The 25,254-nt window shown below is 40.8% G+C and overlaps 2 protein-coding genes across 5 annotated transcripts in view; one reads left to right on the plus strand and one right to left on the minus strand.

Moving 5' to 3' along the window:
- LOC124595673 (growth hormone-inducible transmembrane protein-like) overlaps window positions 1-4,477 on the minus strand; it is a 95,569-nt gene extending 91,092 nt beyond the window's left edge. The window contains exon 1 of one of the 2 annotated variants that reach the window (XM_047134526.1): window positions 4,332-4,477. The gene's annotated coding sequence lies outside the window, so the exon portion shown is untranslated. Of the gene's footprint in view, window positions 1-4,222 lie in introns of both variants that reach the window. The other variant, XM_047134525.1, reaches the window with a different exon arrangement.
- Window positions 4,470-25,254, plus strand: part of LOC124595671 (intraflagellar transport protein 80 homolog) — a 435,858-nt gene continuing 415,073 nt past the window's right edge. For all 3 annotated transcript variants that reach the window (XM_047134522.1, XM_047134521.1, XM_047134523.1), the window contains exons 1-2: window positions 4,470-4,815; window positions 10,198-10,361. In XM_047134522.1, the coding sequence (XP_046990478.1) occupies window positions 4,721-4,815; window positions 10,198-10,361 (259 nt within the window). In that variant the 5' untranslated portion in view covers window positions 4,470-4,720. The remainder of the gene's footprint in view (window positions 4,816-10,197; window positions 10,362-25,254) is intronic.

Raw genomic sequence — 25,254 nt, forward strand, 5'->3', positions numbered from 1 at the left:
GGATTAAATGGTGCAATTACACTAAATTGCAGGGGGGCTGAGGTCAGCATTTTAGCCACTGTTCCAGCATGTCCCACAGATTTTCTATGGGGTTCCATTCAGGTGATATTGCAGGCCAATTAAGATGTAATAGGGTGGGGGAGTGTTCAAAAAACTAGTCACATATTCTTCCAGCCTGATTAACTTTGATATTACTGTCTTTATATGGCTCTGTGAGCAATGGCCTCTTGCAAGAGGGCCGATTCCAAAAATTCATTGCATGCCATTCCCATTGCAATGTTCCCTAACTAACAGGTTGGGATGGACCTTCATTCACTGCCTGCAGCAATTCCTGTCTGGTTTGGAAGTAATTTTGATTCAAAAGCAGTGAAACAGATCTTAGATCCCCATCAATCAGGATCTTTCTCCAACTGCAACTGTAATGTGTTTCGTGGACATGTGTATTAGACCACTGCTTGCAGAGATGTCCAATACTCCACCATTAAACACCAAGAAATCTAGCAGCATCGCATCATATGGCCATGGGCACAGCCAAACACAATTGCCCCTGTCATGTCCTTACATTTACCCATGTTTACATACAATGTCCACTTTAAACGTAAGTGTCTCACTAACTACTACTGATTTATGCTCATAGAGGCAGTGCGTGCACGTGGCTGAGCATGCGAGTAATATCACTGCGCCATCTGTAGAGGTTCAACAATTCATCTGTGTGTGCACATTGTGGTGAGTAATCTTTCATCCAGTGAGCTTATTTCAACTGATTCCATAGAAATTTATGAATGTTCTATATTTTTTTCTGGTTGAGGCTGTTTTGGAACCTGTTGACATGCATTCCGTAAGTTGATGACCCAATTTGAAAAATCATGGAACAATCTACATTTGGCAACTGACAAACCAAGCAATAGTAATGGAAGACTACGGAAGGCTAGATCTATCACTGACTGTGTCAAGTCAAAATGCTATGATCGTCACCTTGAAGCAAATTTGAGTACTGATGAGCAAATTATTCCTTTTGGGGGATCTTTGAAGGTAAAGCAATCTACAACAGATAAGGTGTATCCTTAGGGAAAGGGGAGAGGACCAGGAGGAATGTTACCTTCCATATGACAAGAGGGCTGATTCATGATTTCATTGCCTATCAAGGGAAAGAAACTACTCTCAAACCTGAAATGACAAACTTTTGGTGTAACTCGAGCTGCAGTGTAACAATTATGTATTATTACTGTTTAGATGGTACAGATGATATTATATATGACAATGTGAGACAGTGACCAGAAACAGTGGACAATTACGTAAGGTGCACGGAAAATGTGCACCCTAAAGTCAAAAATCAGATGTAAAATGTGTGATATTGACTCATATCTGACAAACCATAACAGCTTCAAGTCCTTCCACAATCACCAGGTCCAGTAGCTGAACAATTAATGAAATTAGTGACAACGTAAATAATATCCACATTTTACCAAGATTTTAATAAGATATTTCAACACAGATATTGTTGTGCAGAAAATATTTACTTTATTTCAACATGCTTTCTAATGAAAAATCCAAGTTATTAAATATCTCTCTCTCTCTCTCTCTCTCTCTCTCTCTCTCTCTCTCCCCCCCCCCCCATGTGTGTGTGTGTGTGTGTGTGTGTGTGTGTGTGTGTGTGTGTGTGTGTAGGGGGGTGGGTGGCTGAAAGAGCTTGAATATTTCTCAAGTGCGTTATATCCATACCAAACAGAACAGACAGCGTACATTAGATGTATGCAAATAAGGGTAGCATGAAAGGTTGCAGGTTTGTTCTACTAATGGGAGGTGAGCAAGGGAATAGTGAAAAATCTGAATTGGCAGGTACTTTAAAATGGATGCCTAATACCATTTGCAAGCCTACTTACCAAGTTTCAAGTACCAGTATGCTGTGAAAAATCTAGGAATATACAACAGCCCTTATGTATTTTCCCGAAACATGCTGAAAAGATGAGATTCAACTCATTACAGCATGCACAGAGATATTTGAAATATCATTTTTCCCAGGGGCCCCACCACACAAATGAAATGGCAATTAAATCTGCAAAAGTTGCAGAATAAAAAGCGTCCTTCACCATTAACTCCACAATGATTTGTAAAGTATAGATACTGATGCAGAGGGACACCATTTTCCCATTGAACAGTCTCAATTTCACAAGTTATTGTCATCTCTGTACACAAAATAATACAAGGAAAGAATGGAATGACAGGATATTGGGCACCCCATTCATGGAGCTATTGATCGATTTTATGTCTCAAAGCAGTGTATTAAACTTAAAGGTTGAACAAAATAGCTATATACAGACCCAAATCTAAAACTGAATATTTCTGTCACTTAAATTGAAATGGAAGAAGGAGATCGTTAGTGTTTTGAAGAGTGATCATTTTACTTCTGAACTGTATGGCCAATTATTTCAATCACATAGAGGAAATGGTTGAATTTCATATTTGATGATTCCATAGGCTTCATAAAGATTCACAACATTTTTGTGGTACCACAGTATGAGCAAAACAGGAGTTTTTACACTTTGGATGACAAACTAGTAATACCCCACATCCATACAGGGCTGAAGCAACGGGTGCTTTGAGAATTCTGAATGGAACATTGACTAAAGTTGAAACAAGGGCCGTAGGTATTTTCTGCAGGTGGCTACTGTTGTCAGCGTGTACAGGACCTAGTAAATACATCAGGGAAGAGGAATCGCAAATGTTCCTGCCAAATTAGTACAGGTGGTGGACCCTTGCCGAGTATGAATTTTCGTTAGATGTATGTTTTGAGATGAACAAGGGTGTCTCCTTAATGTTAAAGGAAAATGTGGCACTCTTAACATAAATTATTGCTTTGTGAATTGAAGATAATATTGTAAAGACACTAAAAATATTTGCTAGTGGTACAAGGACAGTTGAACTAAAAAGTGGAGATCCAGCCTCAATAATGACATCTGTTTAACTTTCCAGAATTTATTTTCCCCATCCTTTCTCTTTTTCACATAATTCTCACTTTAAACTTCATATGTAATTTAGGTTAAGATATCTGCAAACATAGCCTATATTATAGCAAACGTAACATTATGTGTTATATTCTATTTGTATTTGTCTTCATAAGAAGTTGTAACATTTCTTTTATAATATATTACATCATGTTTCCACAATTAGTAACTGTGCAGATAAATTCTCATAGAATTCTTGAAATTTTAAGGATGTGAAGGTTGTACCCCATTTTTGCAAATTATACATTTTCTTGCTCTTACTTTATAAAGCTTTTAACAAACTTTGCAGCCATTAAAGTTCTCTCTTCAAACAATATACTTTTGAGGGCACGGCTGTTTTTGGTGGTAGAGAAGTGTAATAATTATCAGCATTTGATACCTTCAGAGTGAAATGACTTTGATAAATGCACTTCAATAAGTACAAATACACATCCTTCCCTCAAATTACAATTTTAATATAAAAGTTTTATTTCTTGGCCTTCAGATCCAGTCATTCCATGAGGATTATTCTTTTAATAACACTGATTATAATAATTGTCACTTCCAAAATGGCTGCTGGTTCCCAAATATAGCATGCATGCATGCATGCCTCCCATCCATCCCCCCACCCCCCTTCTGCAGTTCTCCTCCAGTAGGAGCTCACACAAGTTTGCTCATTCCTTGGGTTACTAATAACTTGATCCAGTCAAGCTATTAATTACATAAAATTGAGAATTGTTAACATTCCGGACAAATGTTCATAGTTACACAGTGTAACACCTTCAACAGACCACAAAACATGCAATTGTTATTCTTGTTACACAAGATTAAAAGTACACAAATTTTCTACACGAAAAAAAGCGCGCTTAGCAATTTCACATAGGTCTAATTGCACAAACTATCTGTACTTGATTACAAATCGTTTCTGTCTAGTCATAAAATGAAAATATTGTTCACCAACTTTTCACATTCTTATAGTGTGTGTTGTGGGCATCGAAATGGGCTTGTTCTCTCTACGATCATTTCTCTATAGTAAATGTGTAGAAGGTGGATTATATGTCTTTTACAGTAGGCATACAATTAAACACAGTTCTACGGTATTCTACGAAGCGAAACAATCTACTAATGACGCATTGGTAAGCTATAATTCTCTCTCTAGATCTTACATTTCCAGAACAATATTTTTTTATTATTATTATTAGCAACATGTAGATTGTTGTAGTAACGCGTATACTTACAAATGAAGGATTTCACAGAGGCTCGAAAATTACAAAAAGGCAGCTAACAAGTCTAAATAGTACCTACAGCACACTATACATTGCAGCAAATTTCGCAGAGTTGCCTCACCTTTATACTCGATGTTTCTCTGATCGAACAACTGCCGCACTCTGTTATGTCAGACAAAATCACAGTATTATACATAGGAAGCACTGCAGCGTAATATCGCAGAGTCCTTGCGTGTGTTTACACTCTGGAGGACGCTTGGCGGTGTAATTAAAATGTGTTCGCGTGTTGTCATGGATACGGTTGTGTTTTGGTGTCGTGTGAAGTCCTTGTGTAATTCAAAGGGAAGAATGCGAGCAGTGTCAACAGCAATATTCATGAAAAAAATAAAGTAGAGTTACAACCGATGCGGAATAGGTACATTTCTTGCAGCAGTTCCTTTTCTTTTTTTTTTTTTTTAAAAAAAAGAAAAGCTGCACTGCTCCTAAGAGTCCGGGAGTATCGGCAGTATCATGCGTTTCCAAACTTCTCTTGCAAATGAGCCACAACATAAGGACGTAGTGACCTGTGTTACGTGGAATACTACCGAGGAAATTTATTCCTGTGGGTCAGTATAAATTTGTAACATAGATTTGTATCATCAAATTTATTTACGTGAATTTGCCTTTTTGAGAAAAACGGAATTAAGGAAAATGATAGATCAATTAGATCTAAGGAAAGTGGTAAATAAATTACATCTCTCTTCATTTACAATTAGCTAAATAAGTTGGACGATGGAAACAAAAAAATTACTGAAAATTTCTGTGCGCGGATGAAACAATTTTATGGTTGCCTCTACGTTTGAGTGCGATCTGTTACTTATCACAGTTTTGATAATGGTATATAGGACCTATGTACCCTGCGTAATAATAGTAACTACCAATAGAGCTCGAAAGTTTTATATTTTGCTAGTAGCTATTCTTGAAGTTTTTGCATCTAGAATGCCAGTTTAGTCACAAGCAAGCCAACTTTAATTATCTGCTGTAACAGTCGAGCTGATTAAGATTGGAAAATTCTCATGCAGATGAGATTTTGTATTGTATGGAAACACTAATAAGCATAGAGAAAATTTAGATTTATGATAAGATGACGAAAAATGAGCCGCAAACGGTTTATGTAAGTTGTGTAATTAGCTTTCAGCCTGCCTGTCAGACTGCTGCTGATATAGCGAGGAGTAATCTCCATCGTAAAGCAGAACCAACTTGATAAAACTGCTTGGATATATATATTTTGGTTAATGTTATACATTAAATTAAGTGCCTCAATGTCTCTACATATTTTGAATGTTTGTGACCCATAGTGCATAAAATGCTATTTGTATTTCATAGAAGGATTGGATCTGATGATGATCATGGCATTTATCCAGTTTACATTGTGACAGTAACATGAAAATAAAAAACAGATATGCCTGAACTCAACTCAATGTACAGCGATGGTTTGATGATGCAAGCTGTGCTGATGTGCCACTAAACAAAGGAACAGTAAGCGTCGCAGACATAATAAAACATTCACTTTTCCCGCAATGATCCATAAACAATTCATGACTAAATAAGAAAATACAGTCAATTATGCTGTTTTAGCAAGAATCGTGGATTGAATCAAAGCTTCAATTTGCCAATAGTACCTTTCTATATCTTTTAAATTCCACAGAGGCTATGCCGCTGGACAACCATCCCCAGGAGAATATGATATAATGGAAATTTTGACGCAAACAATGCCATAACACACTACCAGCTAAGGACAAAGATTCAAGTTCAAGTACCAGTTAAGTAGACAGTTGTAATCCTTTAAAGCTTATCTTCAGGCATAATGGATATACTGCTCAAATACGTGAAGTCACACAGTGTTAGCCTATCTGTTTCTCATTCAGCAATTGTCAAGGTGTCTGATCATTGTTTTTAAACAATTTTGTGTAAAACATACCACATAAAGAACTCCATTTTTCACATAATTTATATCAACATCCACATATAAGTTGCATCTAAGTTACTATCCTTCATGAAAGAGAAACTGCATGCTCTATATATCTCTTGATTATCTTTTGACGAAATAGCAGAGATGTTGAGTCACATATAGGTACAAGCAAAAGTTTGTCCAACAAGTAAGCTTTTGGCCAAAATGGCCTTCATCTGAAGACTGCCATCTAATTCAGATTAAGTCCTTTTTGTTGCTCATTTGACAGTCTTTTGCTAGTGTCTGCATCTAACATTTCCATTATATGGTGAGTAGCAATCTATCTTATTCATAATATTGTCATTATTCCATCCTGCATTTTCCATTTCTTTATTAACTTTCATGAATATGTAATGAGCTGAACTGTATAAGAACTTGGCTTGCTGAAACAAAGTCACAATCCATGGACATTGGCCACAGCTGGCCATTGCCCCTGTTTGATCAGCACCCCTCAGCAGCAGCAGCAAGACATCTGTGACCCTTTTCTGAGTGTCAGTGATCTGCGGATAGTGGGGCTAGCCTTTGAGAAGTCGCTCTGGCTTGACCGATTTTCATGACATTGATGTGTGCTGCCAATTATGCCAGACACTAGCTATTTCCCTGTACCAAATGGTTCATGGTGGCCCACAAAGGCAACCCTTCTGCAAAATCAGTGCTGAGGACCAACATCTGAATGCCAGTCCTGCTGAGTGTACATCATGTTCGGCACAGCAGGGCTATGCAAGGTGCCTGACATATGCCAGCCTTCTCTATGACTTCTATCGATGCATCCATGGAGTCTTCTCCATAAACTGTACTGCCACCAGACTGTGACCTACATACCTATGCCTGACTGGCCTGAACCTGACAGCCAGTGACTGCGTCCCTCTGCGCAGGATTGCTTGTCATCACCAGATTCCAGCCAGTAAATTGGATTTAGATTTTGGGCAGCACCGCAACCTTCCTGTGTACTGGCTGACATCAGTCACTGTCCATGCTGCGCTGCAGCCAAGCCATGTGCTGTGCTCGAGCTGTCGTCATCGAGTCAGCTCACTTTTTTGGCATTCCTCTGTGTAAGCAGCTTGCCTCCCTGTGCTCTGCCATTGCTATACCTGCCACTGAGCACCAGAATATTACATGAATATGGAAATGCACTTGAATGGCTGTGTGAGATCGCTGGCTTAATGAAAGACATGTCATGCTCATTGTGAAGCTTATCCACAGCCACTTCAGACCAGTTACATGGTGGGATCCAAACTGTACAAATTATTGAAGAAGCAATAAAGAAGATATTGTATCTTACCAGAACCTCCTTGTTGTTCAATATGTAAGTCGTAGGCCTGAGGATCGAACCTCTAACACCAGTAACTTGTGTGTATTGTAATTTGCAAGGACATTCAACCCCATGCAGTGAGTCACACAATGTGATTCGTTAGCTTTGCCATCAAAAGGTCATTACGCAAACCAGTGCCAGGAATACACTTGGCTAAGATATGGGAAACTGTGGGTGCAGAGAGGATTTAGAAATAGGCCAAAATAACCATAAGTTTTTCTTTTGTAAAACAGACTGAGAACTGTAAATTGTTAAAGTTTAGGTAATAAGTTTGAGAATCTTTTAGATTAGAACCAGATTATAGGGCATATGTGAATAATTGGAATTTGGTGTATTTAATAATAAGGACATGTAGGCCTAACTGGTTGTGGTTCAGCACTGACCATGTATGGTAAGTTTTAAAAGGTGCAATGGAACTGGATGGTTCAGATTTTCTGTCTTTACGATATGAGTGACTGATCCAAAGCAGAAGTATCCTGAGACCCCACATGGATGCCAGGAAAGTCACTGGCCCTGACACATTGTCAATTAAACCGCTCCGGGTTGCTGGGACACAGTCCACTAATGGCAGTAAATCCAACAATGATGTCCATAGAAACCCATTTCTAAGGTAGAACATGATGGAAGTATTTCACAAAATTATTTTAAAAGTGTATTGTGAGCACAGGGGGTAGCTGGAAAGTGACTGTGACCCAGGAAGTAAGTCCATGGTATTGGAGAGCTCAGTTAAATGGACTACTTGTTTTCTCTTTGAATGAGAGATATTTGTTTGTGAAGATATTGATGTTTATTTTGAAGTATTGGAGTTTTGTGTGTGTGTGTGTGTGTGTGTGTGTGTGTGTGTAGAGATAAGTTAGAATTGTGAGTGTCAAGAAGTATTACATACATTTATTGATGTATTGTGAGGATGAAGTTTGTGAATTGTGTTTGTTAAGGAGTTCTACATGGTCAATACAATTAAGAATGCACTAATTGAAATGCTACCACTGACCTATTTATGCTGTAATAAGTTTTCGTTACTGGGTTGGATCATAAAGTTAAGATAATAAGGTAGTGTGCATATAGATAAACGTAAACGAATGCCTGGTCTCTTTCAGGTGTAGTTGCAGAAAAAAGTACACTACTGTTTTGTAAATCCAGGATGCAGCTTAACATGACATTGTAAATGCAGGATGTATCTTAAAATGTCGAACGAATTTTTTTTTTATTTTTCTTGTTAATTATTAGATGTACCTGATGTATATAATGGGAGACAGTGGGAGATGAGAATTTCAGCATGTAAATATTAAGTGGAAAGAAAAGCAAGTTTACACAAATTGGCTATCTTTCCTTAATCCCATTCCTTTCCCATGATGTGAAATGATGTGGCTGCTAATGGAACTCAGTAAATGAGCAGAAATGAAGATCGTGCAAATGAATACATAGAGAGTCAGGGGTGAAGCAAGTGCTGATGTGAACAATAAGGGAAACAAGTGCAAATGGTAATAAATGACACCAGAAATAGAAACTTTAATTATAATTATACTTTAATTATAATTCAACTCTAATTATATGTAAATAAGTGACTACATTTCAGCCAAAATTCAAGGGCGAATTTTCTTTGTAGAAGGGCAGAATTGTAATGAGATGAACTGTAACAGAACTTGCAGTGCTGAAATCAGGCCACGAGCCACAAATATCAGTCAAAGCTGGCTTGTGCCTGTGCTTGATCAGCATCCCTCAACAGCAGCAAGACTTCTAGGACACCATTACACGTGTCAGTTCCCTGGGACCAGCTTTCTGCCATAAACTCTGCCACTGTGACCTATGAATCTCTGCCTCAGTACCCCAACCATGGCAGCTAGTACACTGCTGCCCCTCTATGGGATCAGTTGCCATTGCCAGAGTCCAGCCAGTAGTTCAGAGGTTGATTCTGGGCACCCCCATGACCTCCTGCTATGACAGCTGACGTCACTTCCTGCCTTGCCAGGCTGCAGCTGAGCACCATGGTGTGCCCTGGACCATCACAATTGATTCTGCATTACTCTGTGTAAGCAGCTCACCTCCCTCTTCTCTGGAATTGCTATGCCTACCACTCAGCATCAGATTATTATCTGAAGATGGAAATGAATTGTGTGATTTGGCTGGCTTAATTAAAGACTTGTGTTCATTCTCAGGCCTGTCCACAGCCATTTCTAGCCAGTTACCTAGTGGAATCCAAGCTGTATAAGTTAGTGAAGAAATAATAAAGAAGTTATAGTACCCTTGCTAGAACCTCCTTTCTGCTGCTGCTCACATCCATACTTTCTTCAGCAGAGAACCGTTACGCCCACACCCAATGAAGCCACTTTCCTCTCTAACAAATAAGTAAATGTTTGCTGCATGTATTCCCTGTGCTAATTTAAACTAATATTCATAAATAATATTTCACAAATGTAAGGTGTTGCTGACCTGAAGTAGTTGTTTGCTCTTATTAACCTGCTATGGAGCTTCAACACCCTGTTCATTTTGCTGATTGCTGCTCTGGAACTTCACTGGATGTCATAAAGAATTTCATATCTCAGTACAGACAATACTGTGTAATGTTGTTAGTGTTAGTCGTGATCAATAGGTCATAATCTCTTTTTTTAGTATCCTGTTAATAACCAATGTCAAACTGTATGTTGGGTTATTATCTGTGCGCAAGCCCATTTATTTCTTTTACAGGGATGATCACATTCTTCTGAAGTGGAATCTCATCACAAATGAAACAACAAAAGTAACCGACTTTCCAAATGACTTTTATCCAACTGATCTACATTATTTTCCAAAACTGCAGTCATCTATCAAAAAACAAGGACTGGACATTTTACTTATAAGTACAGCAGATGGTAAGTACTTTTTCTTATCGCTTCATGAGGTAGTGCAGATGGTTACTTTATCTTTTGATGGCATTGTGTAAAATGTTGTAAGATATATAAATTGTTCTCAGGGTTAGGATTGTTTTTTTTCTGTACTCTGCCTCTTTATGGAGAATTCAGCTTTCTTCAAATGATATTTAAGTTATATGTAAGATGTTTGTACATGTTCATTTGTCAGGTTCTGCTCTGTGACTGACTCTTGCTGCTTGTGCTGTAAGTGTTTCCATGGTTTCTTTGTCTTTTATAGTTATAATTAAATACAGCATCCAGTACTTTGTAAATAAACCAAATATAATTTATATGTAGACCAGAAATACACAGTCCCATTATTGGAACATTACTGGTCACACCTAGACACTTTCTGGAAAAAGAGGAGCCAAGTACATAGAAGAAACTCACTTATTCAACCACTCATATATCTTATTCTGTAAATGAGAGAGTAAAGGAGGGCCTTCAGAGTTGTGGAGCAAGTGAAGATATACATGGCTAGCAAAACCAACTATAGTGATGAGGGCAAATGGAGCAGATATGGTGTGGAGCTGTTGGAGTGGCAGGTTGTGGAGGCAGTGGTGCTAGCCAGGGATGGCTAGGAAAACTCCACAGCAAGATACAGCATATCTCATTTTGTCTTGAGCTACAGTGTCAATGTGCTGAGACACTCCTGGATACTCCCTATGTAGGTGTGTGGTCTGCCAGTGGTGCCGATGATGTCAGAGGGTCAGTGCAGCATGATGGCTGCTTGCCATCCACATTCTGCTTCATTGATACTGTTTACCTCACTCAGCAGCATGTGCCTGAGTTATCACAAGTGGCCCTGAGTGAGCAGTGCCAATGATGTGTATGTCCACTGACTCCTCACAGGTGGCCATTTCTACCAGATTAGAAACTCGCCCTGGTGCAGAAGGATGGAAGCAATACTTCCCTGGCTGTGAACTGCTACCCTTAAAGGCAGAAGTTTGGTGGTGCCATGGAGTCTGGGGGATGGATCATCTGTTGTGTTGGTCCAAGTCCACAGGTTGGAACTTAGCACTGAGAGCTGGTTTGGTTGAGCTGGCTTCCGAGACCAGTGTTGACTGTTGGGTGGTCCATAGTGTGTTGGAGACTTCCATGGACCCAATGACATGAGAAGGTGCTGTCAGACTGCACACAACTGTGCTAGAAACAGAGGGTATATACAGTAATTAATAGCACACTTGTTGTGCCATTACTCTGCAACCGGCCACATACAGATCAACACCTCTGTGTCTCAACAGTGTGGTAATATCCTACAGGCCGGCTTGTAGTTGCATGGACTTTCCGCAGTGTCATCACAATTCTGTGGCTTGCCCCAGCCACCTCGCAGTGTACAAACAGGTTTGCTTGTGAAATTACATGTCAGCATTTCTGAGCTCACCTGCTTGCTTCACATATGGCCACAAAGGAGCTGCTTTTAATTCAGTAATACCCTAAATCTGGTGATGGCATTACATACCTCATCTCTTTGACCAAGTTTGAACCCATGACCAGTTGGGAACTGAAGACATCACATACAATGTTATGACATAGATAAATAAATTTTCATCTTACATTACACAACAAAACTTCAAAAGTGGGACACAATCTGTCTACGATTTCTAGCCCATTGGTTTCACTGGACCTTACACAATTACATAAAATTTCTGTCCCCATTTTAGAGGCCTCTTAAACATTAACTTGTTCAAAATATTAAACTACTATGTACATGAATATTCCCTTATTGTCCCATTACGGTGTCTGATACTGTAAGCAACAATGCTCATTTCAACACCACTCAGAGTTCCTTGTCTTTCGTACCAGAATCAGTTATGTACCATAATACAACTCTCTTATTACCATATTTAGCTTTTTGCACCCCTTGTACCTTCTCATGTATCAATGGTTACCCAGTCCAGTGGTATCAGATGTACTGCAGGCTTAAATCAAACAATGGAAACTCCAGGTAGGAATATCAATAATGTAGGAAAAGACAGATTGCTACTTACTGTAATGAAAACATGTCAAGCTGCAGACAGGCATGGTTAAAAGACACTCAAGCATAGCTTTCATCCACAGCCTTTGTCATTAAAGACACACACACACACACACACACACACACACACACACACACACACACACACACACACACACCTCATGCACACATGACCACCAACTCCAACACCTTGGGCTGGAATGCAACATCATGTGGGATGCAAGTAGCAATCTGGAGGGGGTGGGGAAGGGGAAGGGATAGTATTATACGTGTGGGGAGAGAAACGAATGCTATCTGGTGGGGTGTGTAGGGACTGGACTGTCAGCAGGTGCAGCGTCAGGAGGTTGTGGGGCAGAGAGATGGGGGAAAAAAGGAACAAAAAAGGAGAGGAGTGGGGAAAGATGGGTGGGTGCTTTGGCAGAGGATTGCAAATAAACAGGGTGGGAGATGAGAATGGGAAGGAGATGACACGACAGAGGGGGTGGAATCTGTTGGGTGAAGGGTGTGGGGACAGTATGTTGAGGTCAGAATAGTTACGGGAGCAGAGAATATGTTATAAGGATAACTCCCATCTGCACAGTTCAGAAAAGCTGGTGATGGAGGAAGGATACAGTTTGCTCGAGTAGTGAAGCAGCCATTGAAATTAACTGTGTTATGTTCAGCTGCACGTTGTGCTCATCCTTGTGGACAGCTGGTTGGTAGCCATACCAATGTAAAAAGCTGTGCAATGACTGCTGCAGAGCTGGTAAATGACATGGCTGCTTTCACAGGTGGCCCAGCCCCTGGTGGAGTAGGATAAACCTGTTGCAGACGTGCACAATATGTGAGTGTCTTTTAATTGTGCCTGTCTGAAACTTGATGTGTCTTCTTTACTGTAGTGTCACATTGATTAGTGGCCCTCTGCTTAAGGTAGATGAAGGCTGTGGAAAACAGGATCAACATGGACACAGTGCCTGTGGTTGTGGTGCCTATGGTCTTGACCATGTGCTGCTGCTTCTCATGATATTTTTGTAACATGAAAGCATTTGCTCTATTGAAACCTGTTCCTCCTGTGAGCATATTAGCCAGTTTAGGTATAGGATTAGGTTAGGGTCCAACATTTCATTCCAGTAGTTCAAATTTCTGATTGTAAGGATTGTTAGTTGCTTCTCTGACCAGTACAACTGTGGCTGCATAGTGTTCAACTTGGTTTCCTCTGTGACAGAGGCTGACAATGAAAAGTCTGCTGTTTTTTGTCACAATCTGTCCTGTAAATAATTATTCCACTCCCCTGCAGTTCCAAACATTTAGTTTCTGCAAGCTTACCCTGCTCATAGCAGTTCACTGCTACAACTTTGGTACTGTTAACAGAATAAAACCGGTCCAAACCTGCTGGCTGGAAATAGGGTTGCGGCTCCAGAACATCCTGTGGACAGTCCTGACCATCTGCGTTACCTCAATGCAACTACATCTTGCATGTGTCAGTGCCTGTTTTTTGTTCCTTACCCCTTGCTCCAAACTGTTTAACTGTTTAGTGTGCCATTCTATGGTGGCCTTATTCCTCCTTGCTACATAACTCACTTTATCATACCATTCAGTTCCCAGATGTCCCTGACATCCATAGTCCTGAAAACCTTTTTAATAGCCTACCTCCTGCATCTAACCAAGCTGGCCGGTGTGGCCGTGTGGTTCTAGGCACTTCAGTCTGGAACTGCGTGGCCACTATGGTCGCAGGTTCCAGTCCTGCCTCGGGCATGGATGTGTGTGATGTCCTTAGGTTAGTTAGGTTTAATTAGTTCTAAGTTCTAGGCAACTGATGACCTCAGAAGTTAAGTTGCATAGTGCTCAGAGCCATTTGAACCATTTGAACCGTCTAACCAACCTCACATACAATGCTATAGCATGCATGGCACTACCTCCACTATCTGCTACATTTGCCCCCGCAATTGCTCATATGACTGATGCAACTTTCTGTACTCACTCTTAATTTCCTTCATTGTGTCTTTCCCTTCAATAATCCTCCTTAATCCCATAAACACATCTTCCAAACACCTCACCTTATGACTCATTTCCCAAATCTTCATAGTCAGCTTCTGTGCCCAACGATGACTTGTGAGTACTGCATCCTCTAATGGAAGTCACTCCATTTTGGAATGGTAGTACTCACAATGCCTCCACTTCACTCTTGACTAAGAGTTGCTAAAATAAGAACCACCCTCATTTTTACTTCAATGTGTGGGATGCTAGGAACAGGAAACTTCCATCACTCCCCTTCCCCCCTTAAAAGGTCTACTGTCTCATAGACATACGAAAAGAAAACTTGGCCCTGAAACACCTACTTTATGCACAAATGAACATAGATAGTAAATATAACGTGAACAAAACTCCTCCCTCCTGCCTTCATTCTCTGCTGGTCTATTAATCGTTTATGCCTCTAAATAACATGTGTTCTCTGACACAAAAGTAAACTATTCTTTCCTACTTCCTTGGCCTTATCTCCTGTACAGATCGTTCTGTCACATCTTCTTCTTTCTACTAGCCATAGCTTTACCCTCAATGGATTGATAAAATTTGCATCAACACATCTGGAGCTCCTCAAAATTGCTTCAGAAGCCCAACATGAACCATAGTTATGTCAGTTGGTAATTGAAGCTTAATGTTTACCGGCAGTGTTGTTTTAACTACCTGATATGGCCCTTGACAACGAGCTACAAATTTCTTGATCTTACCTTTTGGAACGTACAAGTTTGATAACATTACCCACTAACCAACTTTACACTGTGGTAATAAGCCCACACGATTTCCGAGTTACTCTTGGCTTTCCAGGTCTCTGGTGTTTGCTCATCAAACATGCCTCCAAATTTCCTTCACTGTTTCAGCAAAATACTTGATGAGCTCCCCATCCTTGCCAACTCATAGCTTTACTTCGTCAAACAGCAATGGCATGTGCCTCCTGTAAACTGCCTCATGTGATGATAATCCTGTTGCAAAATGGACTTTTTAATTAAATGTGTGTACAACAAAAGATAAATAAACATCCAAACCATCACGGTGTATGTTCATGTAATTACTCAGCATCTTTCCTACTCTGCTATGCACGCTGTTCATACTACCATTAGCCTGAGAGTGCAATGGACTTGTGCTAAGTTAAACAGCTGCTTTAACAAATCAAATATGAAGTTTGTCCCCGGATCAGTGATCATAATTTTTGGCTCTCCACATCTGAGTGCCCAGCTGTTGACCAATGCTTGCACTAAAGTTGCTGCTCATTGGTTGGGTATTGCAATCATTTCCACATGTCTAGAAAAAAATGATCAGTAATAGTTAATACAAATCAGTTCCCAGCAGAGTCCTGTTGAATAATCCAGTTTCATACAACCCAATCACGTTAACCCTTTCAGACCCTCTGGCTACAGTTGTGTACATTAACTTTTACCGTATCTTCACTGCAACATTAGTATTTCTTCCCAGTGGAAACCTAAGGTACACAATTGTGAATGTTTAATCTTTTAATCATGTGCAAGTGCTGCCAACTGTTGGGCATCACTGTGAAAATACCAGCAAGTCAATGCAGCAGTGTGTAGAAACTTGTGACTACTAGAATACATGGATGTGGATGGTTTGCAATATTCTACTGTTTACCATACATACTCAAATAATCTTTGCCCTCAAATATTCCTCACACCCTAATTTTGAGGAAGAGAAATTTTTTTAAACTTTAATTTATTTTATGTACAAAAAAGAAAATGTTTTAATGTAGTGATGTGTTCAAAATTACATGTAATATCAATCGGTTTCTTCACATGCTGCCGCACAGGTTAATAAATCATCAAAATGCAACTGATTCAGTGGCTTGCAGCTTGGCTGGCTGGCCGGTCTGCTGGCTGGCCTATTAGCTGGGTGGCCGGCCGGGAGAACATAACCCTCTCCAGCTGAGACTCTAGGCCCACCTACGATAGCCATCACTAGTGAGAGAATAACTGTTGTCGTCACCATCTTCCCATAGAGAGTTCTGTCCCTTCCAGTGAATTTTGAAGCATTTTTCCACAGTGGTTGTGGAATGGTATCCAATGCACTTTTCACCCACTCACAAGTCTGGGACAAATCCGGCCGATTGATTTTTGCACTTCATGTGACCTTGTGGTTTTCATCAACCATCCATTATGTATATCACTGTTTAAGTGCAACTTTGAATGGCCAGTTTATACACAAAGAAACATCTAGTAATTGTAGTATGGATGTTAGGCCTTCTGGAATAATGACCAAGTCAGTTTTCCATTTTTGTAATCGCACTTCCTTAGTTGTATGTCCGCAGAAGTTGTCCAGGACCAACAAGTTATGTAAATTCAGTAACACACCGGGATGGTGTTGCCAAACGTGCATCACTCAGTCAATTACAAGGTCATTGTCCATCTACCCTTAGGGATTTGCTCACTAATATGCCTTTCACTAATATTTTCAGAATAGTTTTCCTTTTAAATATCACGTAAGGTGGTAGTTTTCGTCCCTCGCCAGTTATACACAATATTACTGTACATTTTAGCTTCTCACTGCCACCATTTCGTATCATGATGCTGGATCCTCCTTTCCTGTTTACGGTCTTCTTGAGTGGCATCTCAAAATAGACTGGCATTTGATCCATGTTACCAATTTGCGATTATATATAGGACTGTTTGTGTGACAGATTTATCATGTAATGATGAAAATACAATCCCTTTTCTTAGTAATCAACTGGAAGCCATTGAGCGATGGTAGTTTTGCTCTGGAATCCTAATCCATTTCGGTTGAGAAATCTTGATAGCTAGCCCCAGCTAGCTTTGAAAGTGGTAAAGCCTAGTTCTTTAGCTAAAGTCAATGCTTTAAGTTGGCACATTTCACTCGTCACCATGCATCCATGTTGTTGCTTCTCATCTACATATTTGCATAGCCTTTTATCGAGGTTTGGATGCTTTGCTTGTTGGCCGCAAAATGCCCAACAGTTGCTGTTAGTGTTTTGAAGCCGCATTTTGTTTTTTTGCCAGTCGTGAATACAAATCTTGCTCAAGTCATACTTTCTTCCTGCTGCACAGTTTCCAGTGCTCTCAGCATCTTTAATATTTTTTCTGTTTTTCTTTAGCAGTGTACAAGCGATAACAAGAACTTGTTGCCATAATTAGCAAGTTTGAAGACACTGTTAATACTTCACTTCTAATGTGCTACAGATGCGTCACAGACTGAGGCCACAGCAATGCAGTATTATAGTGGGATCTATTTTTGTAGATGGAGCAGTACCAACCTTGCTTAGAATAATCTGCGCATCCCAGTTTTTTGTCCTTAAGTTCAGGAAAAAACATGCGCGGGTTATTCGAGTAGAAATGGCAATTGAATATTGTTATTCTTATTTTGCAAGATAGCTATTGAATGATCATATTACTATTTGTTACAACAGATATTTTTTTGTAATTAATTATTTTTGTTCATAAAATGAAGCCAAGTGTACACAGTAGGTTTTCAAAACAGGTGCATCATTATAAAATCACCCAAGAGCATTATTACACAAAGAAACATTTTCTTTCCTCCAGGAAAATTTCATGCCTGAAAGGATAAAAGTTTCTTTTGCATCTGGTAACCCCTGCAAAGGTATTAACTTCTGGCTCATAACAGCCACTGTGCCCAATTTATACAACCCCTTATGTACTGATCGACATTTTCTTTCCTAGATCCACCTACTACTCACCAGTTCATTGGTCTACAACTCCCATGTCATGACAGTACCTAGTCATGTGTTTGTTTCAACACTTCCTCTTATAGCCAAGTGTGTGGTACTACCCGCATCCCCAACCTCGTTGTCTTACACAATAATTTGTCCCACAGAGTGAACTGCAGCTTTGATGCATACTGTTTACATTAGGCATCAGCCTATTGTACTACTTACCATTGTGCAATGTTGTGACCCGGTGTGTGTATCACTGCTATGTTTTTACTCAAACTATCTGCTTTTGTGTGTTTCTGTGTAACTTCATACTTGAATTCACTTAACCTTATTGCCCATCTAATCAGGCTACTCAAAGGGTCCTTAAGCCCCAACAACCATGTAAGAGCAGCAGGGTCAGTTACCACTGTAAGTCTCTTTTCATACAAATAATATCTGAAATATATGATTCCATGTAGCACACTAACCATCTCCTTTTCTGTTGTTGCGTAATTTGTCTCTGTTCTGTTCAGCTGCCCCGAAATGGGTTCTCTTTAACTCATTGAGCGCGTCTTGGCATTCATTTGCCCATTCAAACTTAACTCTCTTTTTCAGCAGTTGCATAAGTGGTCCAGCTCTATCTGCAAACCTCTTTATGAACGTTCCATAACAATTCCCTGATCCCGAGAAAGACTATAAGTCATTGATATTGCTAGGAATCAAAAATTTCTGTACTGCCTGTTTCAACCTCAGATCCATCTTAACCCCTTTGCCGCTAACAGCGTGCCCTAAATATGTGATTTCTTCTGATGCAAAGTGACATTTTTCCATGATTTATGTTATATTTGCTGCTTGTAATCTTCTAAAAACCTATCTCAAACATTACTCTGTGTTATCCTTCATGAAAATCATCTAAATAAACTGGCAAGGTTTCAGTGGCCTCAGCATTGCATTGCAAAAATGCTGAAATGTTGTCAGAGCATTTTGTAACCAAAACGCCAACCTACAATACTGAAAATGACCCCAGGGGACTGAGAATACTGTTTTCAGATGGTCGCTTGGTTATACCTCTTTCTGGTGCTACCCACTCCTCAGATCTAAGGTAGAGAAGTAGTGCACTGCCCCAAACTGTCAAGAGTTTCAGTGATGCTCATGATTAGTTATGGTCTTACTGTAAGGGTTTCTGTAGTCATAACAGAATCTATATCTGTAGGTTCTATCTAGTAACTTTTCCAGTACAGGGTTGCAAACATCACTGTATACTGTAAGGTCTATAATATACCAGTGACTCAGTTACTGTAGAAATACAATGCTGTTCTCTTCCTCAAATTGATACAATGGTTTCTCCATCTCTGATCTGTCGATACCGCTAAGATGCTCTAACTTCCTACACACTACAGTTCTATCGGTGGTTTGCACACTGCACTGATGCATGTTGACTGAGACCCTATCCACATCACCCAGGACTTTCAAATTAACTACTAACATTCCTTTGGTGAGCTGTACTCCATTGGCACCAAAATTATCTAAATTCACAAGCATTACTTTCCTGTCAAATTTATTGTGTATGCATGTTATGCTTCTTCTTACAAAGCAACATGATGTGTCTGATACATAATTTTCTGCCAGTGGTTCTACCAAGTACAAAACATTTGGTCACACTTTCTCCCAGACCAACTTCCCAGTACCTTGCGGCACAATAACATGCTAATTAATCCTTACAAGGGAACTCAATATAATGGAAGGAAACATTCCACGTGGGAAAAATTATATATAAAAACAAAGATGAGGTGACTTACCGAACAAAAGCGCTGGCAGGTCGATAGACACACAAACAAACACAAACATACACACAAAATTCAAGCTTTCGCAACAAACTGTTGCCTCATCAGGAAAGAGGGAAGGAGAGGGGAAGACGAAAGGAAGTGGGTTTTAAGGGAGAGGGTAAGGAGTCATTCCAATTTCATGAAATCCTCCCCACTCCGCCAAGAGTGTCTTTCCGCCGTCCACCTAACCTTCGTAACCTGTTAGTTCATCCCTATGAAATCCCCAAACCACCTTCCCTACCCTCTGGCTCCTATCCTTGTAACCGCCCCCGATGCAAAACCTGTCCCATGCACCCTCCCACCACCACCTACTCCAGTCCTGTAACCCGGAAGGTGTACACGATCAGAGGCAGAGCCACGTGTGAAAGCACCCACGTGATTTACCAACTGACCTGCCTACACTGTGATGCATTCTATGTGGGAATGACCAGCAACAAACTGTCCATTCGCATGAATGGACACAGGCAGACAGTGTTTGTTGGTAATGAGGATCACCCTGTGGCTAAACATGCCTTGGTGCACAGCCAGCACATCTTGGCACAGTGTTACACCGTCCGGGTTATCTGGATACTTCCCACCAACACCAACCTATCCGAACTCCGGAGATGGGAACTTGCCCTTCAGTATATCCTCTCTTCTCGTCATCCGCCAGGCCTCAACCTCCGCTAATTTCAAGTTGCCGCCACTCATACCTCACCTGTCTTTCAACAACTTCTTTGCCTCTACACTTCTGCCTCGACTGACATCTCTGCCCTAACTCTTTGTCTTTAAATATGTCTGCTTGTGTCTGTATGTGTGGATGGATATGTGCGTGTGTGCGAGTGTATACCTGTCCTTTTTTCCCCCTAAGGTAAGTCTTTCCGCTCCCGGGATTGGAATGACTCCTTACCCTCTCCCTTAAAACCCACTTCCTTTCGTCTTCCCCTCTCCTTCCCTCTTTCCTGATGAGGCAACAGTTTGTTGCGAAAGCTTGAATTTTGTGTGTATGTTTGTGTTCGTTTGTGTGTCTATCGACCTGCCAGCGCTTTTGTTCGGTAAGTCACCTCATCTTTGTTTTTATATATAATTTTTCCCACGTGGAATGTTTCCTTCCATTATATTATTAGTTAATTTCTTAGACATTCATTTCAATGATGTTAACATTTTGTTAGTAATTGTGGAAACTATGGATGGGAAAAGTTGACTGGTTAAAATAGATACCATTACTTTAGTTCTGAATAACGGGTATTTTTCGGTATTTGTTTTGTCTCATTTATAACAGGTATTTCTTATTTTTTACTAATAACTGAGTAAAAAAGCTGAAATATCAGTTAGCCTTAGCAGCAATGCTAAAACTTTTCATTTTTGAATAAACCTTTTTTTTTTATTTGTAAAATTTGCATTGCTTTGAAACATTGTATTATTATAGAAAATGGGAAAAGCAATCAGTGCTATTTTCCAGAATGAGATCTTCACTCTGCAGCGGAGTGTGCACTGATATGAAACTTCCTGGCAGATTAAAACTGTGTGCCCGACCGAGACTCGAACTCGGGACCTTTGCCTTTCGCAGGCAAGTGCTCTACCATCTGAGCTACCGAAGCACGACTCACGCCCGGTCTACACAGGTTCACTTCTGCCAGTATCTCGTCTCCTTAATCTGCCAGGAAGTTTCAAGTTTCAGTGCTATTTTAATAACAGTGCCGATAGAAACAAGCAACAAACACATGACATGAGAGCTGATACACCATTACTGAGACAATACTGCCCCTATTGTTGTGTGTCATGGCTTAAGGTACATGTATACATGCAGTGTGCAAGACTTGACACCATGTGGCCTGTATGGTAGTTTCTTGCTGTCATTGCTGGTTATCTGTTGTATTGCAGAATGGCACCAACGTTAGTCTGGAAATAGTTTTATGAAGTGACGTAGCAATGAAGTACAGGGATTCATTTGCTTTAAATTTTAAAGATTGGTCTGCCATTTCTATTATGTAATAAATAAGAAACAAAATTATGGTAAGGGTTATAAAATACACTCCTGGAAATTGAAATAAGAACACCGTGAATTCATTGTCCCAGGAAGGGGAAACTTTATTGACACATTCCTGGGGTCAGATACATCACATGATCACACTGACAGAACCACAGGCACATAGACACAGGCAACAGAGCATGCACAATGTCGGCACTAGTACAGTGTATATCCACCTTTCGCAGCAATGCAGGCTGCTATTCTCCCATGGAGACGATCGTAGAGATGCTGGATGTATTCCTGTGGAACGGCTTGCCATGCCATTTCCACCTGGCGCCTCAGTTGGACCAGCGTTCGTGCTGGACGTGCAGACCGCGTGAGACAACGCTTCATCCAGTCCCAAACATGCTCAATGGGGGACAGATCCGGAGATCTTGCTGGCCAGGGTAGTTGACTTACACCTTATAGAGCACGTTGGGTGGCACGGGATACATGCGGACGTGCATTGTCCTGTTGGAACAGCAAGTTCCCTTGCCGGTCTAGGAATGGTAGAACAATGGGTTCGATGACGGTTTGGATGTACCGTGCACTATTCAGTGTCCCCTCGACGATCACCAGTGGTGTACGGCCAGTGTAGGAGATCGCTCCCCACACCATGATGCCGGGTGTTGGCCCTGTGTGCCTCGGTCGTATGCAGTCCTGATTGTGGCGCTCACCTGCACGGCGCCAAACACGCATACGACCATCATTGGCACCAAGGCAGAAGCGACTCTCATCGCTGAAGACGACACATCTCCATTCGTCCCTCCATTCACGCCTGTCGCAACACCACTGGAGGCGGGCTGCACGATGTTGGGGCGTGAGCGGAATACGGCCTAACGGTGTGCGGGACCGTAGCCCAGCTTCATGGAGACGGTTGCGAATGGTCCTCGCCGATACCCCAGGAGCAACAGTGTTCCTAATTTGCTGGGAAGTGGCGGTGCGGTCCCCTACGGCACTGCATAGGATCCTACGGTCTTGGTGTGCATCCGTGCGTCGCTGCGGTCCGGTCCCAGGTCGACGGGCACGTGCACCTTCCGCCGACCACTGGCGACAACATCGATGTACCTTGGAGACCTCACGCCCCATGTGTTGAGCAATTCGGCGGTACGTCCACCTGGCCTCCCGCATGCCCACTATACGCCCTCGCTCAAAGTCCGTCAACTGCACATACGGTTCACGTCCATGCTGTCGCGGCATGCTACCAGTGTTAAAGACTGCGATGGAGCTCCGTATGCCACGGCAAACTGGCTGACACTGACGGCGGCGGTGCACAAATGCTGCGCAGCTAGCGCCATTCGACGGCCAACAGCGCGGTTCCTGGTGTGTCCGCTGTACCGTGCGTGTGATCATTGCTTGTACAGCCCTCTCGCAGTGTCCGGAGCAAGTATGGTGGGTCTGACACACCGGTGTCAATGTGTTCTTTTTTCCATTTCCAGGAGTGTATAAGCTTAACGACAGTTCATTCATAATATACATTTAAAATAGAAAGTAGCTGGTCTGCTGCCTGTGTCTACATAACATGTCTTTATCTGGTTGTAGCCCTCGAAAATTGACAGAGTTGATCGGCCTCAGTTTTCACCTTTTAGCATTGACTATTCATAATGCCCAAGTAGTGATATGGCCCCCGATTACAACATAATTTTTGAGCAGAGTTACAAAAAATTAAGATCAATAGGAGAATAGTGCTGATTTTTTGTAGTATTCGGCCACTTATCAGTTTTCAAGAAAGCAAGGAATGACGGATGGACTAAGTTTTCTTTTATTTGCCCAAATAGTTATATGGCCCCCGATTACAACATAAGTTTTGAGCAGAGTTGCAAAAAATTAGGATCAATAGGAGAATAGTGCTGATTTTTTTGTAGTATTCAGCCACTTATCAGTTTTCAAGAAAGCAAGGAATGATGGATGGACTAAGTTTTCTTTTATTTGCCCATTTAATTTTATATTTTGTTGCTGTGTATCTTGAAACCAAGAGAGTCATAATTTTTCATCTTTGTTTGATTTCTTTCTTTATTGCAGGAGTAATAGGAATAAGGAACCAAAAATCGATTATTTTGGAAACAGGTTATTTTGAGCAGTTTTAACTGTTAGTTTAAACTGGAAAAAAAACCCTGATATAACTGAAATCCAGTTGTTTCAGCGGTAACTGCCATCCAAAGAAAAAACAGGAAATAACTGAAACAGTTCCATGATTTGTGGTTCAAGTGATGATTTCTGTGCTAAGTAAAATCCACAACAAAATAGAGTACCTTCCAAGCCCCCCCCCCCCCCCCCCCCCAAAAAAAAAGCATGGACAGTAATAAGTAGATTCTAGTGAGGAAGGAAAGGCTGTACATTTTTTGGTTCTACAAAGAAAGGGAAAAACACTTCAACGTAAGCAATGTGGAAAGCCGCTTTTGTTTTGTAAAATCTGAACATGAATTATATAAACGGAAGAAAGGTTGACACAAGTGTGAAATGAGCTTGGAAGTGAAAATTGCAAAAATGTGAAAGAAATACTATTTGAAAGCTTTAGAACTGAACATGAAAGTCAGGAGCTATTGAACTGCAGACAGGTACAATGAAAGAGACTGCTAAATTATTGAGCTTTCAGACAAATTCCTTCATCTGAAACACAAAACACACACACATCCTAGCAGCCCTATCCTGTCCCTGCATGCTCCCACAGGCAGCACAGCCTCTTCCCCAACTCACCTGCTAAACCTTCTCATTTCATTCCTCCTCCTTACCTCCACTGCCCACCCCAGCAGATTGCTGCTCACATCAAACACATTTGCAGTCAGGCTCTGGCACCCAAAGACAGCGGCCACTTACGTGCAATATATAAAAAGTCAAAACAGTCCAATACTAAAAAAAGCCTCTAGATATAGTATCCCTGGACATAGCTGGTCCATATCCAAGAAGTAAAGGAGGTGTAAGATACATAGTAGCACTAGATGATATTGTCACATAGAAGAAGGTGTAATTAGATGAATGACAAACACTAACTTCACTTGTTGTTGTTGTTGTGGTCTTCAGTCCTGAGACTGGTTTGATGCAGCTCTCCATGCTACTCTATCCTGTGCAAGATTCTTCATCTCCCAGCACTTACTGCAACCTACGTCCTTCTGAATCTGCTAAGTGTATTCATCTCTTGGTCTCCCTCTACGATTTTTACCCTTCACGCTGCCCTCCAGTACTAAATTGGTGATCCCTTGATGCCTCAGAACATGTCCTACCAACTGATCCCTTCTTCTAGTTAAGTTGTGCCACAAACTTCTCTTCTCCCCAATCCTATCCAATACCTCCTCATTAGTTATGTGATCTACCCATCTAATCTTCAGCATTCTTCTGTAGCACCACATTTCAAAAGCTTCTATTCTCTTCTTGTCCAAAATAGTTATTGTCCATATTTCACTTCCATACAT

The sequence above is a fragment of the Schistocerca americana genome, chromosome 2 (genome assembly GCF_021461395.2).
Source record: "Schistocerca americana isolate TAMUIC-IGC-003095 chromosome 2, iqSchAmer2.1, whole genome shotgun sequence".
Lineage (NCBI taxonomy): Eukaryota > Metazoa > Arthropoda > Insecta > Orthoptera > Acrididae > Schistocerca > Schistocerca americana.